General features: G+C 36.3%; 1 protein-coding gene across 1 annotated transcript in view; it reads right to left on the bottom strand.

Moving 5' to 3' along the window:
• Positions 1-15,810, bottom strand: part of HMCN1 (hemicentin 1) — a 402,083-nt gene that overhangs the window by 187,220 nt on the left and 199,053 nt on the right. Inside the window, 5 exon segments of the mRNA XM_027767566.1 lie at positions 814-989; positions 5,715-5,838; positions 7,493-7,644; positions 8,389-8,565; positions 9,836-9,937. Coding sequence (XP_027623367.1) covers positions 814-989; positions 5,715-5,838; positions 7,493-7,644; positions 8,389-8,565; positions 9,836-9,937 — 731 coding nt within the window.

Here is a 15,810-nt window from a genome sequence, read left to right as displayed (position 1 = left end):
GACATTTTCCCAGTTTTTTAAAACAATTATTTCATTTTATTAATTATTATTATTATTTGTTAGTTTGTTATAGGGCATGTGTACTCATGAGAGAGAGAGAGAGAGAGAGAGAGAGAAAGTGAGAAAGCAAGCCTCCAGGTCCAGGACTTGAACCATGGTTGGCCATATGAGAGTCCAGTGCCTTAACCACCATGCCAGTTCTCTTTCTCTTTCTTTCTTTCTTTTTTCTTTTCTTTTTTTTTTTTTTTAAATTTTCTATGGGACATGTGCACTTACCAGAGAGAGATATCCTCTGGAGATTTTCGGCACACATACATATGCCCTGGCTTGTTTTCCAAGCTACTAGGTCTAGTATTCAACCACAGAGGTGGCCTTGTGGGGCCTGGCTGCCTTAATCACAAGGCCACCTACTGGCTCCATTTTTAATATTTTTATATGGAACACACGGAGGACATGGAATGTGTCATACTTTTTTGCATCCTTACTTAGAGCATCTACAAAATGGGCATTTGGTGATTGGTGAAAGGATTGACATTGAGATACTCACATAATATTTCTATAATGTAATAGTTTTCTAAAAGCGTGTTTTAGAAATGGCTTCTGACTATGAAAATGGATAGACGTTTAAATATTGAAATCTCACTAAACATAAAATTGGAAAATATTACAATTATCACCAATAAAAGGGTTTCTAGAATTTTATAAAATAAAATTAGTGGAATGTTTGTAAAACACAGGGAAGTTGAATAGGGATATACTGAAACCATGGGCTTAGGAATAATATAGATGAAGTAAATGAAGCTATAGTTTTACCTTTAACATGCTTCCATTTCCAGAGATGCTGAGACCTGGTTTCTTCAGCAAGGGGCGGCCATCTTTTAACCAAGTCAGAGTAGGGGGTGGTACAGCATCGCTTTGACACAGTAACTCCACAGCGTGGCTAATGAGGACAGATACATTCTGTTCTTCTCCCATAATATTCGGTGGAACTAAATGAAAAATGGGATCTCCCTTAGGATAAAACAGGCCAGCATGCCTTTTATCTTCATTAATCACCAAGACATACACTGAATACTTTATTGATTCTTTTAAGAGGATCACAATTATTCCAACATACCCTCTGTGCATCATTTGGTTCAGAATCAAATGTTAGTAATAACTGATTAATGTAGCCCTGATGAACAAAAATAGTTCTTTGTATTAAAAAAAAAACTAGATACTGAAAGACTAGAGAACATAAAAGTATTAAAAATTGTAATGGACACTAGAGACAAAGTGGAAAAAGAATGTGAGAGGGGAAGTGTGTAGGAAATTTGAGGGGAAAATGGAGAGGTTAGACACTTGTGGGACACAGATAAGGTTGACAAGGATGTGTAAGATGGTCTCAAGCAGGCTGGATTGAGGTTCACACTCAATGATGTATAGTGATTTAATGTATCAATAGTAATTATATATATATATATATGTGTATATATATATATACATATATATATATGTAAGTATGTATGTATATTAAAAAAAGAAACCTTAGCTGATTGGACAAGGAAGCTTGAAAAACAAAGAATTTTAAAAAATACCAAGAAAGCAAAAGCAAAAAACAACACTTTGACTAAAAAGCAAAGCAAAAATAAAATGTATAATATTGCTCAAGAAAAAAACAACAAAAAATCTTTTAGAATTGAAAGTTCTCACCAAGTTGCCCATTTCAGACACTTTGAGAACTAGATATTAGTGATGAAGAGTACCAAAGTAATAAATCACTTACGAAATATTTTGGAAACAACAAATTAAAAGCAGCGACATTTTCAATATTTAGTATTATTTTTGGTGAAATAAATACATTTCATAATCACAGAGGCAAAATTAAAAAATAAAGCTGGAAGAGATCGTAGAGCTTCTCAATCCCACCTCACAGCACATACACCATAAAATGGATGGCAGATAACAGCTTGTGCAAAATAATATGATGAACCAATGGAAGTGCAAAACGTTAGGGGTCTCTAACTGGCAGTGTAGTGTTCTTTTTGTTTTTCCACATGCCTTGTCAACTTTCCATGGAGTGAAGGCCATGTGGACCGTGTGACAATAAAAAAAAAAAAAAAAAACTAAATCAGGAACCAGCTGTGCAACACACTCACCAGTACATAAAAAGAGAAAATGAGCTTAAATTTTAATGAGATTACAATTGGAATTCCCTGGCCATCAGGCTTGTCAGATGCTGAAATGTGTTCTTAGAGAAGCTGAAGCAATCTCCTTCCCTAGGGTGTATTAAAGAATAAAGTAAACAACCATTTGTCTTCAGTGGGTTAGGGACGGCCCTGCCAAGAACGAGAGGGTGGGCTCCATAACCACTCAAGGACTCTTTCAGGCCTGTGTATATAATAACTCAGAAAACTCAATCTAATGATGAAATCAGGACTGTTATAAAAGAGCCACTCCAAGAAAGCGTAGACAAGGCTTTCCTGGGCCATTTCTCACTAAATCCCATAACTATTCAGGATTGGAGAAAACTTAAACACACTGTAGCTTTTTTTTTTTTTTTTTTTAAACAAGAGAGTATAAGTTGAATTTAAATGCATCTTGAGAGACTTTCCAAATGCGTTGGTAGAAGTATTATCTTGTGGTATGAAACATCCTTAGAGTGTATTAGCCGTCATTTCAGGCTGGATACACCAGCACATGGTAAGATAACAATGAATGCAATAGACCAGCAACACCGTGCTTCTGTGTCTGTGAGGGTCCTCTGCTGCCACGTCTGCTACTGAGGAAAAGACACCACAGAAAACCAAAAAGATGAACAAAAGGGCACCCTCCTGTGCTGTTTCTAGGTGCAGAACTTGAGCTAACCCCCCGGGAATTGTGCTAAGGGAGGAACCATCGTGAACAACGGCCAGGATGATGTTCTGCTCCATTTAATAGCACACGGATATCTGGCTCTCAGGGAAGGTCATCTGCGAGGTACAGAAAACAGTGAGATTGTGTTTGCTATGTGACGCATTAGATGAAAGACGCACAATTAGTCTGTTGGAGATTAAAACTGCTGTAAAAGTGACAAAACCTGCATAATCGGTGTCACTTTCTAAGATATCATGAACACTGATACAGTCACATGTCTTAGCATCCCAGGAAGCCCTACATAGGATAGGTGACTTCACAGCCTGTTAATCATTTGGGGAAAACTTTGGTCTCATTAGCTAAAAGTATCATAACTATATAAAGACATGTTTATCTTAGATTCTTTGTAGAATTTTCAGAAAAGCATGAATTCTTTCTTGCTGTTTGCACAAGTCAAAGTGGGAAACAATCCAAGACTATAGAATGCTAATTTATTTCTAAATCTGTTGAATCAAATTCAAAAGGAAACTAGACTTTTAAAATGGAGTGGAAAAAGATGCAAACACAACAAAGTCTTTGTTTCAGAGGCATCAATGAAAGAAAATCTAATTACCACCGGGAAATACATTACTGAAACACATCTCTTTTTCCTGTCCTGATTTTATTTCCAACTTTTTGTTTAGTCTGAGAAGAGAACCAGGTCCGACCCTTTAGATCCTCAGCTTCCTTAAATGTTATCCTTATTTTGCTTTGGGGTTATGTTGCTTAGGAAGGGGTGTATTCTGGATCTGTTTCTCATCCTATGCATGACACTTGTTTAATTTAATTACTCCAATCAGAAGTGCCGTAGGCTTATACTTGCAGAGATGTTGAAGAATGTGTGATCTCTAAGAAAGTTCTCCGAGCTTCAGTTTGAAGAGAAGGAGAAATCCAAATCTTAAAAAAAAAAACACCTCATTTCTCTTGTTTCAGAATCTTGGAATATGGTACAAGATACTCTGAAGTTATACCAGGGAGAACATTTTTAAATGAACTACTCTTCTAATTATGGGGGGGTGAGGGGATTATTTTGCCTACTATCTACTCTTCCTAGCCCCACCCCCAACACATGCACACACATTCTATAATGTAAATCTGAAGGGAATTTATCTCTGGGGTTCAACAATCACTAGGCTCCAATTAGGCACAAGATTGCCAAGTACTTTAATACAAATAGAGGGGTATAATATATGAAAACAGTACTAACAGTGGAGCATAGATTAGAAACTGTTTTCAGATTAAAAACATGCTTAATTTAGACTTCTTTGGTAGCTTGCTACAGAAACTTCTTTATTTGTATTGATTTTAAAATATTTTACTGTTTATTTTTATTTATTTAGATACAGAGAAAGAGAGAGAGGAGCAGAGGGACAGGCGCCCCCAACAGGGTCTTCATGCTGCAATCTCCACGCTAAGTCTCAGGCAGCCCGGACCACAGGTACAGCTCGTGCACTTGTGCTCAGGAAGGCCCCAGGGCACAACCCAGAACCTTGCCAGTTGCATTACCAGCATACTGAGCTTCAACATTTTTTTTTTTTTTAAGAGAGATTTTTGCTACAGGGCATGTACGCTCACCAGAAAGACAGAATAAACAGAGACAGAAAGCAAGAAATCACTCGCTGGGGGGACGGCAACACCACGATCCTTTCTCCTCCATTCTCCTCTCGGGATTTTGGGCACACACATATGCACACACACCCGGTATGAGTTTTAAGTCAACAGATCCAGGACTCGAATTGTAGTCAGCTATGTGGGAGTCCAGCACCATAACCACTACCATTACATCGCCTGCTGATCCCAGCTTCAACTTTTCAATGCTAAACATATACATACATTCTCAGACAGACACACATGTCGGCTAGCCATTTGACTTTACTACCAAAGGGATGATCCTGGTTTTCAGCCTAAAGTGGTGATATGGAAGTATCTTACAAATGATGAAAAATAATAGTGCATTTCTCTTGACACCAACCAACGTAGAAATGGAAAGAGGCAATCTCGTATTTTCTTTTTCTTTTTAGAGTGATTTTTGCCAAAGGGCATGTGTGCTCACCAGAGACACAGAGAAAGAGAGGTGAGAAATAACCCTTGAGAAAGGATGGCCACACTGCAGTCCTTTCTCCTCTAGTCTCCTCTTTAGATTTTGGGCATGCACACATATGCTTTTCAAGTAGTCTTTAGGGTTGACTCAAAGGCACAGTAATACAACACTGCTCAAGAGAAGCCAGATCCCACATGGGGACCACAGTTCCAATCTCCAGCCCAGTCAGCCTTACACATAACTGGTACATGTGCAAGTGCCCAGGATCCAGTGGGCTAGCAGGCTGGAGGAAGGGATCATGATATGACCAGGCCCTGTGGAGGGTTTTCCTTTCTCTCTCTCATACACGCACATGCATGCACACACATGTGCACACTCGATCATAAAGAAAAATATTTTTAAGTAGTCTTTAACTCATAGATACGGTATATCTTGAAAGTAAATTTGAGTATAATTAAAAGTAATACCATCACAACTTTGAGTACAATTGGTAGAGAGCTACTTGAACTGATTCCCTGCTTCAGTGAGATTATGTCTTCCGAACTGTGGCGCTGCTACCCCTAGTCATGTTCTTCAGAGTATTCTATCAAACACTCCAGATGATGAATGTATGCATTTTAATTTTTCAGAACTTTAAAAAAGGAAAATCAGGTAAGGTCAAAAGCAATGCAGAAAAAAGAAATTGATTCTGATTGATCCCATAATATCATTATTATCAACAACTCCTCTTAACTTCTTCAGTCATCTTAGACTCCCAACACATCTCCCTCTGAGCAGAGATAATTATAAAATGTCTCACCGTACACTCTGAGGTCAATGTCCCTTTGTTTCTCCCCAGCAGCATTCACTGCCACGCACGTGTATCTCCCCGTATCACTGATTTGAGCGCTGGTCAATGCAAGGATGCGACCCCCAGAGAGAACCTATCAATGAATAGAAAGCTAAATAACCAATGTGCCCCTGAGATGGTAGGTGGAATGACTGTTCCTTTTATTTTCTGAGGCTAATCAACTGACTTTTGTCTCTAGGAAGATTCCCATTTGGCTATTCTAAAGTGGGCAACCATCACATAATGCCCTTCTCAGTGGAAGGATGGAGGCTAGAAACTAAACTTGATTATAACCACTGAAGGCATATATGGTATGCCTTTGATTTCATCCGCTCTTACTACAAAGAGAGAGGAAATCACCAGGGACACCAGGGAAGAAAGATTAGATATATACATAAAAAGGGGCCAGCAGCTGGCATAGTGCTTATAGTACTTGGACTCTCACATGGCTGAGCATAGTTCGAGTTCCAGACCTGGCAGTTGAAAATCACACAGGGTATGTGTGCATGTATGTCCCAAATCCTAGGAACTGAATGAAAGAGAAGGGTTTGTGATGTGGCCATCCCCTCTAGGGGGTGATTTCTCATTTTCTTCTCATTGTTCCTCTCTGTCTATGATGAATACATGCACCTTATGACAAAAACCTTAAAAAAAAAAAAAGAAAAGAAATATGAATAAGAAGAGCTAATTTCTAGCTTTTCCTTGGCTGAACAGGTAAAATCAGGTAACAACCACAGAGTGGCCAAGGAAATTGATTAGCCACGTTCATTGTCCTTTCACCCCATTAATCCAGTTGTACCTCTAAATATTGATACTAACTCTAGATCTTCTACAATTCCAAATCCTAAAGGCACTGTGTATTCAAGAAAAGTGAAAGAAGTAGAACATTAGGAGAACCATGTTCTCTACTAGGCAAAATAAAATTAAACTTTAAATTATATGTACAGGCTTCTATATTTTTAATTTTGAGTCAATGTAATGCACTTAAATCTTTTTTTAAGACTCAAATTTCATCACTCATGATGTTTGCATTATAATTTTCTTATTTAATTAATTTATTTTGTATAGAAGTATATATGCTCTTTGTGGTTCTCTAATTTTATTAATTTATATATTTAGATTTTTGCCATAGAGTACATGTGCTTGCTGGATAGAGACAAAGAGAGACACAGAGATAGGGAACATGAGAAATCACTACTCATGGGGGATAGTCATGCTACAATCCCTTCTCCTCCATTCTTTTTTCAGAATTTTGTGTGCACACACACATACCCAGCTTGATTTTCAAGCCACAGGGTTCAGGACTGCAACCATGGTTGTCCAAGTGGGAGGCCAATACCTTAACCACCATGCCACCTGCTGGCACTGGCTTTCAGAAATTTAAATGTAAATTCGATCAAAACATGACTATTTCTGTTGTTAAGCATTTCTATGTAGAAGGTATCGCTGTGGCAGTAGGAGGAAGGAGCACGGGTGGGGGAAGGTAGAAAATAGCAAGTGGCTGAAACAAATGGCCAAATACAACATGAATAAGGTGAGAGAAGTTTTAGAAATACTCAGCTTTCCATGAATTGTTTAAAAATTCCAGTGGTCTGGTTTATGGCCCATATACCTGCACACGGGCACTTTCCTTTTTTAACATTTGCTAATCACTGTTTTCTCAATCTGAGCAATACCTTCACCCATTTGTACTTTTCTGTATTGAATAATAAGGTGGTAGATCGCATTGAAGACATAAAAGAAAATACCTGTATTCCATTAGTGAAACTAGACACAGGGCTCCCGTCTTTCAACCAGGTCAGACTTGGGGCAGGAATACCTCTGGCTTCACATTCTAACCGGACCAGATTATTAACCACCACTGCCACCATATTATTGCTGCCAGAAATTGATGGGGGCACTAAAAAAAATAAAAGTAAGTTATGTTGGCGTCATAGGATACATCATCTCAAAATAATGAAAACGGTATGTAATGTTTATAATGGCACTTTCACAGGTGGGTTCTCTGGTTTGTTTTCATTCTGTTCTTTTCACATCTCTTATTTGGGATCTAATCATCCCCCACCCTGGGAGTTGAAGTAGGACAAATATCAGTATCTCCATTTTACAGATGAGGAAAAGGAGGTTTTGCTAGTTTGTCTGAAAATCCCATTTTCACGACAGATCCAACTTTATTTCTTGCTCTCCAGGCTTACGTGTGAGTGTGAGTGTGTGTGTGTCCAGAGCCCAAGTGTATCCCTGTCCACCACATTCACTGTCATGATATGCTAACCTTTCAAAATCATTATTAGAGATAGTAACTTGGAAATATTTAACTAATACCTATGATCCTGGTGAGTACTTACAAACAGTACTTATAATAAATACCTATGATCCTGTCAAAGTAATTATCATTAGCTGATGAGAGCATCAATGACTATTTCAACAACTCATCTAAAGCAAACTTACGTTTAGTAGCATGCACAAGTACAGCATTTTAGTAGGGATCAGGAATAAGAATGTTCATTGATTTTAGAACACTAAGCCCTTAAATAAAGATAGCAATGACACGCTGTTAAATATTTACACTAGAATGTTATGAACACACTTAATCATTTTGCATGTTTCTTTACCCCGAGATGGACCTAGAAGAAGCAGCACTAACCATGAACTTGCAGACTGTAAAACAGCTCTGTAGCTCCTGCTGAGTTGATGGCTACACATTTATATATACCGGCATCTGAGATTTGGGCACTCTCGATATCAATGATCTGTCCTCTGTTCAAGAAAGTCATGCTGGTGGAACCAGAGAGTGGACGATTATCTTTATACCATGTGATAACTGAAAGGGGAAGGAAGAAGATGATCTTTGTAATTGTGTTTCTTAATTCAGTAAACTAAATTGGATTTTAACTAAAAGAGTCACAATTACTTTACTCATATGCTTATTATTTGAGTGAAATCTATTTAAGTAAACATCTCTTTAGGATTCATTTTTAAGAGAAGGGAATCCTAAGAAAAACAGGTCAATGTGAGTTCTGAAAAGATGTTCTTCATATTACCTCTAATATATAAACAATGTTTGATAGTAAAATTCCAACCTATTCTTTTTGTTTTTTTTCTCATCCATAAAAATTTTATCTGTGCATCTAATCCAAATCAAGTATCATACACACTATTAGCCTCAAAAAATTTATATTATTATTGCCATATATGAATAACCTCCCAGTGATGAGAATATACAAAGCTCAGTGTATTTTCATTAGAGTGATTGTGATTTATAATCAGTTTGGTCTAGACTCACTAAGATACTTTCAAAAGGTAAAAATGCATTACTAGGGGCCAGTAGGTGGCATAGTGATTAAGGCACTGGATTCCCACATTGGCTAGTAGCAGTTCGAGTCCCAGATCTGGCAGCTTACTTTCTCACTGTCTATCTCTCTCTGTCTCTCTCCGGTGAGCACATGTACTTACAGCAAATTAAAAATAATAATAATAAATAAAAATAGATAAATAATTATTTTCAAAATACCCTACTATTTTTAATATAAATGTATGCAAATACCATTATGGGTTTTGTGGCCACCACTTGGACAACAGCAATTGAACTAGTCACGTATTTCTTTCTACTTTTTTTTTGAGAGACTTTTGCTCTAGGGTGCTCACTGGAGAGACTGACTGAGACAGAGAGACATAAAGCAAGAAATCACACCCTAGGGGAGATGGCCATGCCACAATCCCTTCTCCATTCTCCTCTCAGGACTTTTGGGCATGCACACACATGTACCTGGTGTGAGTTTTTAAGCTGCCAGGTCTGGGACTCGAACCACGGTCAACTACATGAGAGTGTGAGTCCAGTAACTTAGCTATTATATCACCTGTTGGTCCTTAACTATTCATATATTTCTACATTGTCTGAATAAATAAATTATTTCATGCAGTTAAAAGGAATAAAAGCTATGTCATCTACCTAATGATCTTATCAATGTTTTACCCTTGAACTGTATTCTATAATCTTTTCTTTATTAAACTAAGAAGTCCACTCATAAACAGTTTCAGTTATTCCCAGAAATCTTAAAATATGAATGAGTTAGAGTCCAAAGTGAACGTACCAGGTGGAGGATTTCCAGCTGCCTTGCACTCCAGCTGCACGGGGTTGCTCAGCACCACTGTCTCATTCAGCATCTTGCCAGCATCTTCCAGACTGGGTGGTTCTGCAAGAGGTCCACACAGAATTGTTAGGGGTCTTCAAAAAATTTGTAAAAATGCATATTATGTAAAAACTGTGCAAGGATTCTAAATTTTTTTGCACTAAAGAAACTTATACTTTAATTTCATTTTTCACACACTTTTTGAAGTATCCTATTTCACATAAGTAGGATTTTTCAACTGAATAGTTTGCTCAGTAAAAGAACTGGGATGTTTTCGTTGTTTATTAGCAGGTATTTTCTTTTTATATAACATTTATAACTAAAAATTTCATAAAATAAAAGAAGAAACTAAGCTTTATCTTTAATCATCACTGATAATGCAAAGAAGTATTTTTGTAGCTTAAGAGGCATAATGTAAAAAGAATAACAACTTGTAACATCAATGCCAGATGTTTTCAACAACATCTCAAGGAGTATGGGAGACTGCCAGGAGGAAAAATTGAGGGTGAACCAAATGTCTTGACTTATTAAGAAATAATGGTGTAGACATAAATTAGTATTTGAAGTTTATAGAAAACAATACATTTAGGGATTTGTCTTATTCTGTGCACTAGAGAACCCCACTCCATACCCAATCAATTAGTTAGTTAGTCCATTAATCTTATCAAAAGCAAGAGAGAGAGAGAATAGAAAGCAAGAAAAAAAAAGATTAGAACTAAATAAAAAGTCAGCAACTAAATAAAATACATAAGTCAAGACATAGATATGAATGAGTTATTTCCTTGTTTATTAGACTTTTAGACACATTTTAAAATGGCTTACTTAAAATAATGAACTTTTGAAAATACCTTTATGGATTGGCACTGATTTTCAATTAAAAAACCAAACCCCACAAAAATGCTAATAAAGAACTGGACAAAGGTACAACCAGAGAACTATCTGACATCAGTTTCTGTAAAACTGGTAGGAAAATCAAAAGTCATTAAGTATAACACAAAAACACGCTTTCTATTGATTAAAATGTTACAAATCACGAATAATTCTTTATAAGGATAATGATTGAATTACAAAGCAAAAAATGGTATAAAGCAAGAAAAGTTTGAAAAATCAAAAAAGGAACATATTTCAAAATGTCCTCCTCAAAAACTGACTTTGTGAGACAAATAATAAAGGTACAAAGAATTTTTAAAATAAAATTATCCATCCAGATTGTGCATTTATGGGTATATATAGTTATCAAAGAATATGTATTGTTTTCAAAGGCCAATGGAAGCTTTTTAAAATATAATATTAAGCCACAAAATTATAAATAAAGTTTTTTTTTTCTTTTAGGTATTTACTATAGGGTGTGTGCACTCACCAGAAAGAGACAGAGAGAGGGAAAGTGAGAAATCGCTCCCTGGGGGAATAGCCACACCCCAATCCCTTGTCCTCCATTCTCCTCTTGGGATTTTGAGCATGCACACACACACACACACACACACACACACACACACACACACATCTGGCATGATTTTCAAGCTTCTAGGTCTGGCACTCAAAACGCATTTGGTCATGCGAGAGTCCAGTGTCTTAAATACCATGTCAACTATGGCCCAATAAGTGAAGTATTCTATAACCAAAATCTAATAAATAAATGGTAAATAAAGAATAGAAACCAGTAACAAAAATATTAAGCTATTTATATGAGAAAAAAATCTCATTAAAGATGATTTTAAGGCTTAGAAAAAAGTAAATTAGAGTCCTCCATGGGAGCTGAAAACTAGTGTTTTCAGGGTGTAAGAAAAATGAAGATTTTCTGCTGAGAATTCGCCTGTTAGAGCCCCCTGTATCTTTCTCTCTGTCTCTCTCTCTCTTTCTGTCTCTCCATCTCTCTCTGTCTTTTGATTTTTAAAATTTTTATTTAAAAAAATTTTTAAGGTAAAGTATTTTCTTGGCTATCAGATCCTCCTTTTTCTTGTTAATAATCCCCTCCCTCTCTCCCAATTAGGAGAGGCAAAAAGGGAACGCCTTCAGAAGAAGACTGAGTCCTCCATGGGAGCTGAGAACTAGTGATTTTGAAGGTGCCGCATGGTCTTCATTTTTTGTTTTTAAAAATAAAAAATAAAATATTTTTTCCTTTTTTTTCTCTTTTTTCCCTTTTTCTTCTCTCTCTTTCTGTTTTCTTATCCTTTTTCTTTTACCTTTTCTTTTACCTCACTTTGCTGCTCAGCATCCATGCACTGAGTATCTAAATAGGTCTAAGTGAACCACAGCCAAACATCCGAATACTATTAGGGTCAACATATTTCTCAATTCCCACTGAATCTGCCACAAAAAGGAAGAAAAAACAGAACAGTAAAGAATGTGCAGATCACCTCCTCCTGCATGCCTCTGTACACTCAGATTGAGCTTCTAGAAATTAGGAAGAAATGAATAACCCATCAGATGACTAGAAATCACCACAGAGGCACAAGAAATATGACAAACCAAGGAAATATCTCTCCTCCAAGGGAAAAGAATAATTCTTCTTCATCCACAGACAGTACAATGGAATTCAAAGAAATGTCTAATAAAGAGTTTAGAATATTCATAGTGACAAAGCTAAAAGAAAGAGAAGAGGCAGTTAGAAAATATCTGACAAGGAGGGGCGGAAGTTCTTATGAGATCTGAAAGAGGAGAGACACCCAATGAAAGAGAATCAAATGGACCTGTCAGAGATGAAGGCTATAAGATAGAGAGTCAAAACCTCCCTTGAAAGTATTAAAAACAGACTAGATCATACAGAAAATTGAATCTCAGATGTAGAAGACAGACTCACTGGACTAGAAATATATACCACAAAGACTGAGAAAATAGCCCCCCAAAAGAAGAAAAATATACAAGAAATACTAGATACCATTAAACGTCCAAACATTCAGATAATCGTCATCCCAGGAGACTAATAACGGCGCTGATAATCTATTCCATGAAATCCTGGATGAAAACTTTCCAAACCTAGAGAGGCATTCAAAGATCCAGACCCGAGAAATAAAAAGGGCCCCAAATAGAATCAACCCAAGAAGATCTTCTCCAAGACACATTAGAGCCAGGTTGACCAAAATCACAGACAAAGACAGGATACTAAGATTGGCAAGAATGAAACGTTAAGTTACCTACAAAGGATATCCCATCCAGCTAATAGTGGACTTCTCATCGGAAACAATGCAAGCAAGAAAAGAATGGGAAAATATACTCAAAGTGTTGAGTCAAAAACAGTTTCAACCAAGAATACTATATCTAGAAAAATTATCCTTCATGTGGGAAGGGAAGACAAAAACAATCTCAGACAGACAAAACCTGAAAGAATTTACCAACACCAGACCAGTTCTCCAAGAAGTTTTGAAGGGAGTGTTAGCTCAGGAAAACAAAAATCAGACACAAAGAATTAAGAGTTCAAAAACAACTAAGAAAATGGTCAGTTTAATTGTAGGAACAAGTCTGGAGTTGAATATTATACCCCAGAATTTAACTGGGAATATTGGACCACACTAAAGATAAAATACATGAGACTGAACTGATGAAATAGAATTTTATGACTTTTCACTAAAATATTACTGATCTTCTATGCTTTGTTTTCCAGAGTTAAAGGTTTTTGTCTTCTCTTAAGTTGTTGACAGGTCCATGTAACTACTATTTGAACAGAATCCTAACCTGTTTCCTGGCTTTAAGTCTTAAGCTTAACATTTTTTTATTTCAATTAAAGCTAAAACTGTCTTTCTTAAAATTAAAAAAACATATTAAAAATACCTATTTAATGATGGCAGTAAGCTATAGAGCCTTAGCTAGGTGCTACTTTATAGTATATTCATTCTACTCACAGAGTTTCATGCCTAAAGTTAACATGTGTTCCCAAATATGGATATATTAGTTGAACTCACTATTGAAAGTAGTTAGATAAATTAAACACACACACACACACACACACACACACACACACACATATATACATTATATATATATAAAATGTGTATATATATACATATATAATGTGTATATATATATATACATATATATATATATAAAACAAGAAATGGAAAATTATTTGTTGATGATAACATGTATGATTAAGCAACTATACAGTGTATTCTGGATGGGAAATAGCATTTTGTATGCTGTGATGTTCAGTAAAAGAATGTAATATTAATTAATTAATTTTTAAAAATGTAAATTAGAGTAAAATTAATTAACGTGAAAACTTATAGGACCAAAACAATATGGTTCTGGCAATAAATCTTAAGTCTTAACATTAACATATTAAAAACTAGGAACTGATGAAAATAAACATTCTGAGCATTCAACCTAGACTATAAAAAAAGATCAGTACAATAAACCCAAGGAGGCTAGGAATAAAAACTAATAAAAATAACAGCAGAAAGTAACACAAGAAAACAAACAAAAAAAACAAAGATGATCAAATTCAAAAAAATTTTTTGAGAAGTCTAAATGAAGTCCACCCTCAGAAACAGATGTCTTAAAGGTCAGATCTGTGTTTCTGGGACTCATACTGAAGGCTCACCCTAGAACCTATTCTTTCTTCACTCCTACAATTCTTTTTGTGTTTATTTAATTCCATGTGTTCTCCTTTCCTGTTTGAAATGCTTAGCATGTTTCTGTTTTCTGCACTAAATTCTGATGACCAATACAGTATTTAAGGACAAAAAGACATCTAGATATGACCTAATTTTTCCAGCTGGAAAAGAAAAAAATCATCAGTCTATGACACATTCCTTCAAAACAGTTACTTAAGTATTCACTTGAGACCTTCTGGACTGAAGTGCTCACTGAAGGCCCTGACAGGTGATCTGGCTGCTGCCATAAAACATGATGGTGGGAATAAGAACCATGAGAGCTATGAAGTGAGTTGACTGTTTCTCCATGGACTAGAGAACTCTCTCTCTCTCTCTCTCACACACACACACACACACACACACACACACACACACATATAAATACTGGATGTCAGCAATAATGGCAGAGGAAGGATTTGGAAAATCTACTCCATTAAAGAAAAGAGAACACACACAAAAAAATAGTAAAAAAAAAAATTAAAAAAATATGGGAACCAGCAGTTAGCGTAATAGCTATGTCGCTGGACTCCCACGTAGTCCACTGCAGTTCGCATCCTGGACCCGGTGGCTTAAAACTCACGCCGGGCATGTGTGCGTGCATGCCCAAGATGCCGAGAGGAGAATGGAGGAGAAGGGATTGTGGCATGGCCATCCCCCTTGGGGGGTGATTTCTTGCTTTCTATCTTTCTGTCTCTCTCTCTGTCTTTCTGGCAAGCACATGCGCCCTATAGTGAAAACCTCTCAAAAAAAAAAAATTATGGAAACAAATGAAAATGAGTACACAGGTGTCCATAATCTATGAGACACAGCAAAAGCAGTCATAAGAGGGACATTCATAGCAATTGGTGTGCATAAGAAAAGGATGGAAAGATGGCAAATAGAAAACCTATCATCATGCCTCAGGGAATTGGAAAACCAACAACAAATGAACCCCAAAAATGCCCGGAAAAAGAAATAATAAAGATTCGAGCAGAAATAAATGAAATAGAAAATAAACGAACCATACAGAAAATAAATGAAAGCAAAAGCTGGTTCTTTGAAAAGATTAACAAGATAGACACACCATTGGCTAGACTGATCAAGAAGAAGAAAGAAAGAAACCAGATTAATCAAATATGTGATGAAACAGGCAATATTACAACAGACATAGTAGAAATACAAAATATCATTAGAGGATACTGTGAGCAACTATATGCTAACAAACAAGATAACTTGGAAGAGATGGACAAATTCCTAGATGCATATAATCTACCAAGATTGAATCGGGAGGACATAGAGAACCTGAATAGACCCATAAGAAGCCAGGAGATTGAATCAGTAATAAATAACCTCCCAACAAAGAAAAGC

Source organism: Tupaia chinensis, unplaced genomic scaffold (genome assembly GCF_000334495.1).
Source record: "Tupaia chinensis unplaced genomic scaffold, TupChi_1.0 Scaffold144318_1, whole genome shotgun sequence".
In the NCBI taxonomy this organism is placed as follows: domain Eukaryota; kingdom Metazoa; phylum Chordata; class Mammalia; order Scandentia; family Tupaiidae; genus Tupaia; species Tupaia belangeri.
The sequence above is the reverse complement of the archived record's forward strand: the minus strand, read 5'-3'. Positions and strand labels throughout refer to the sequence as shown.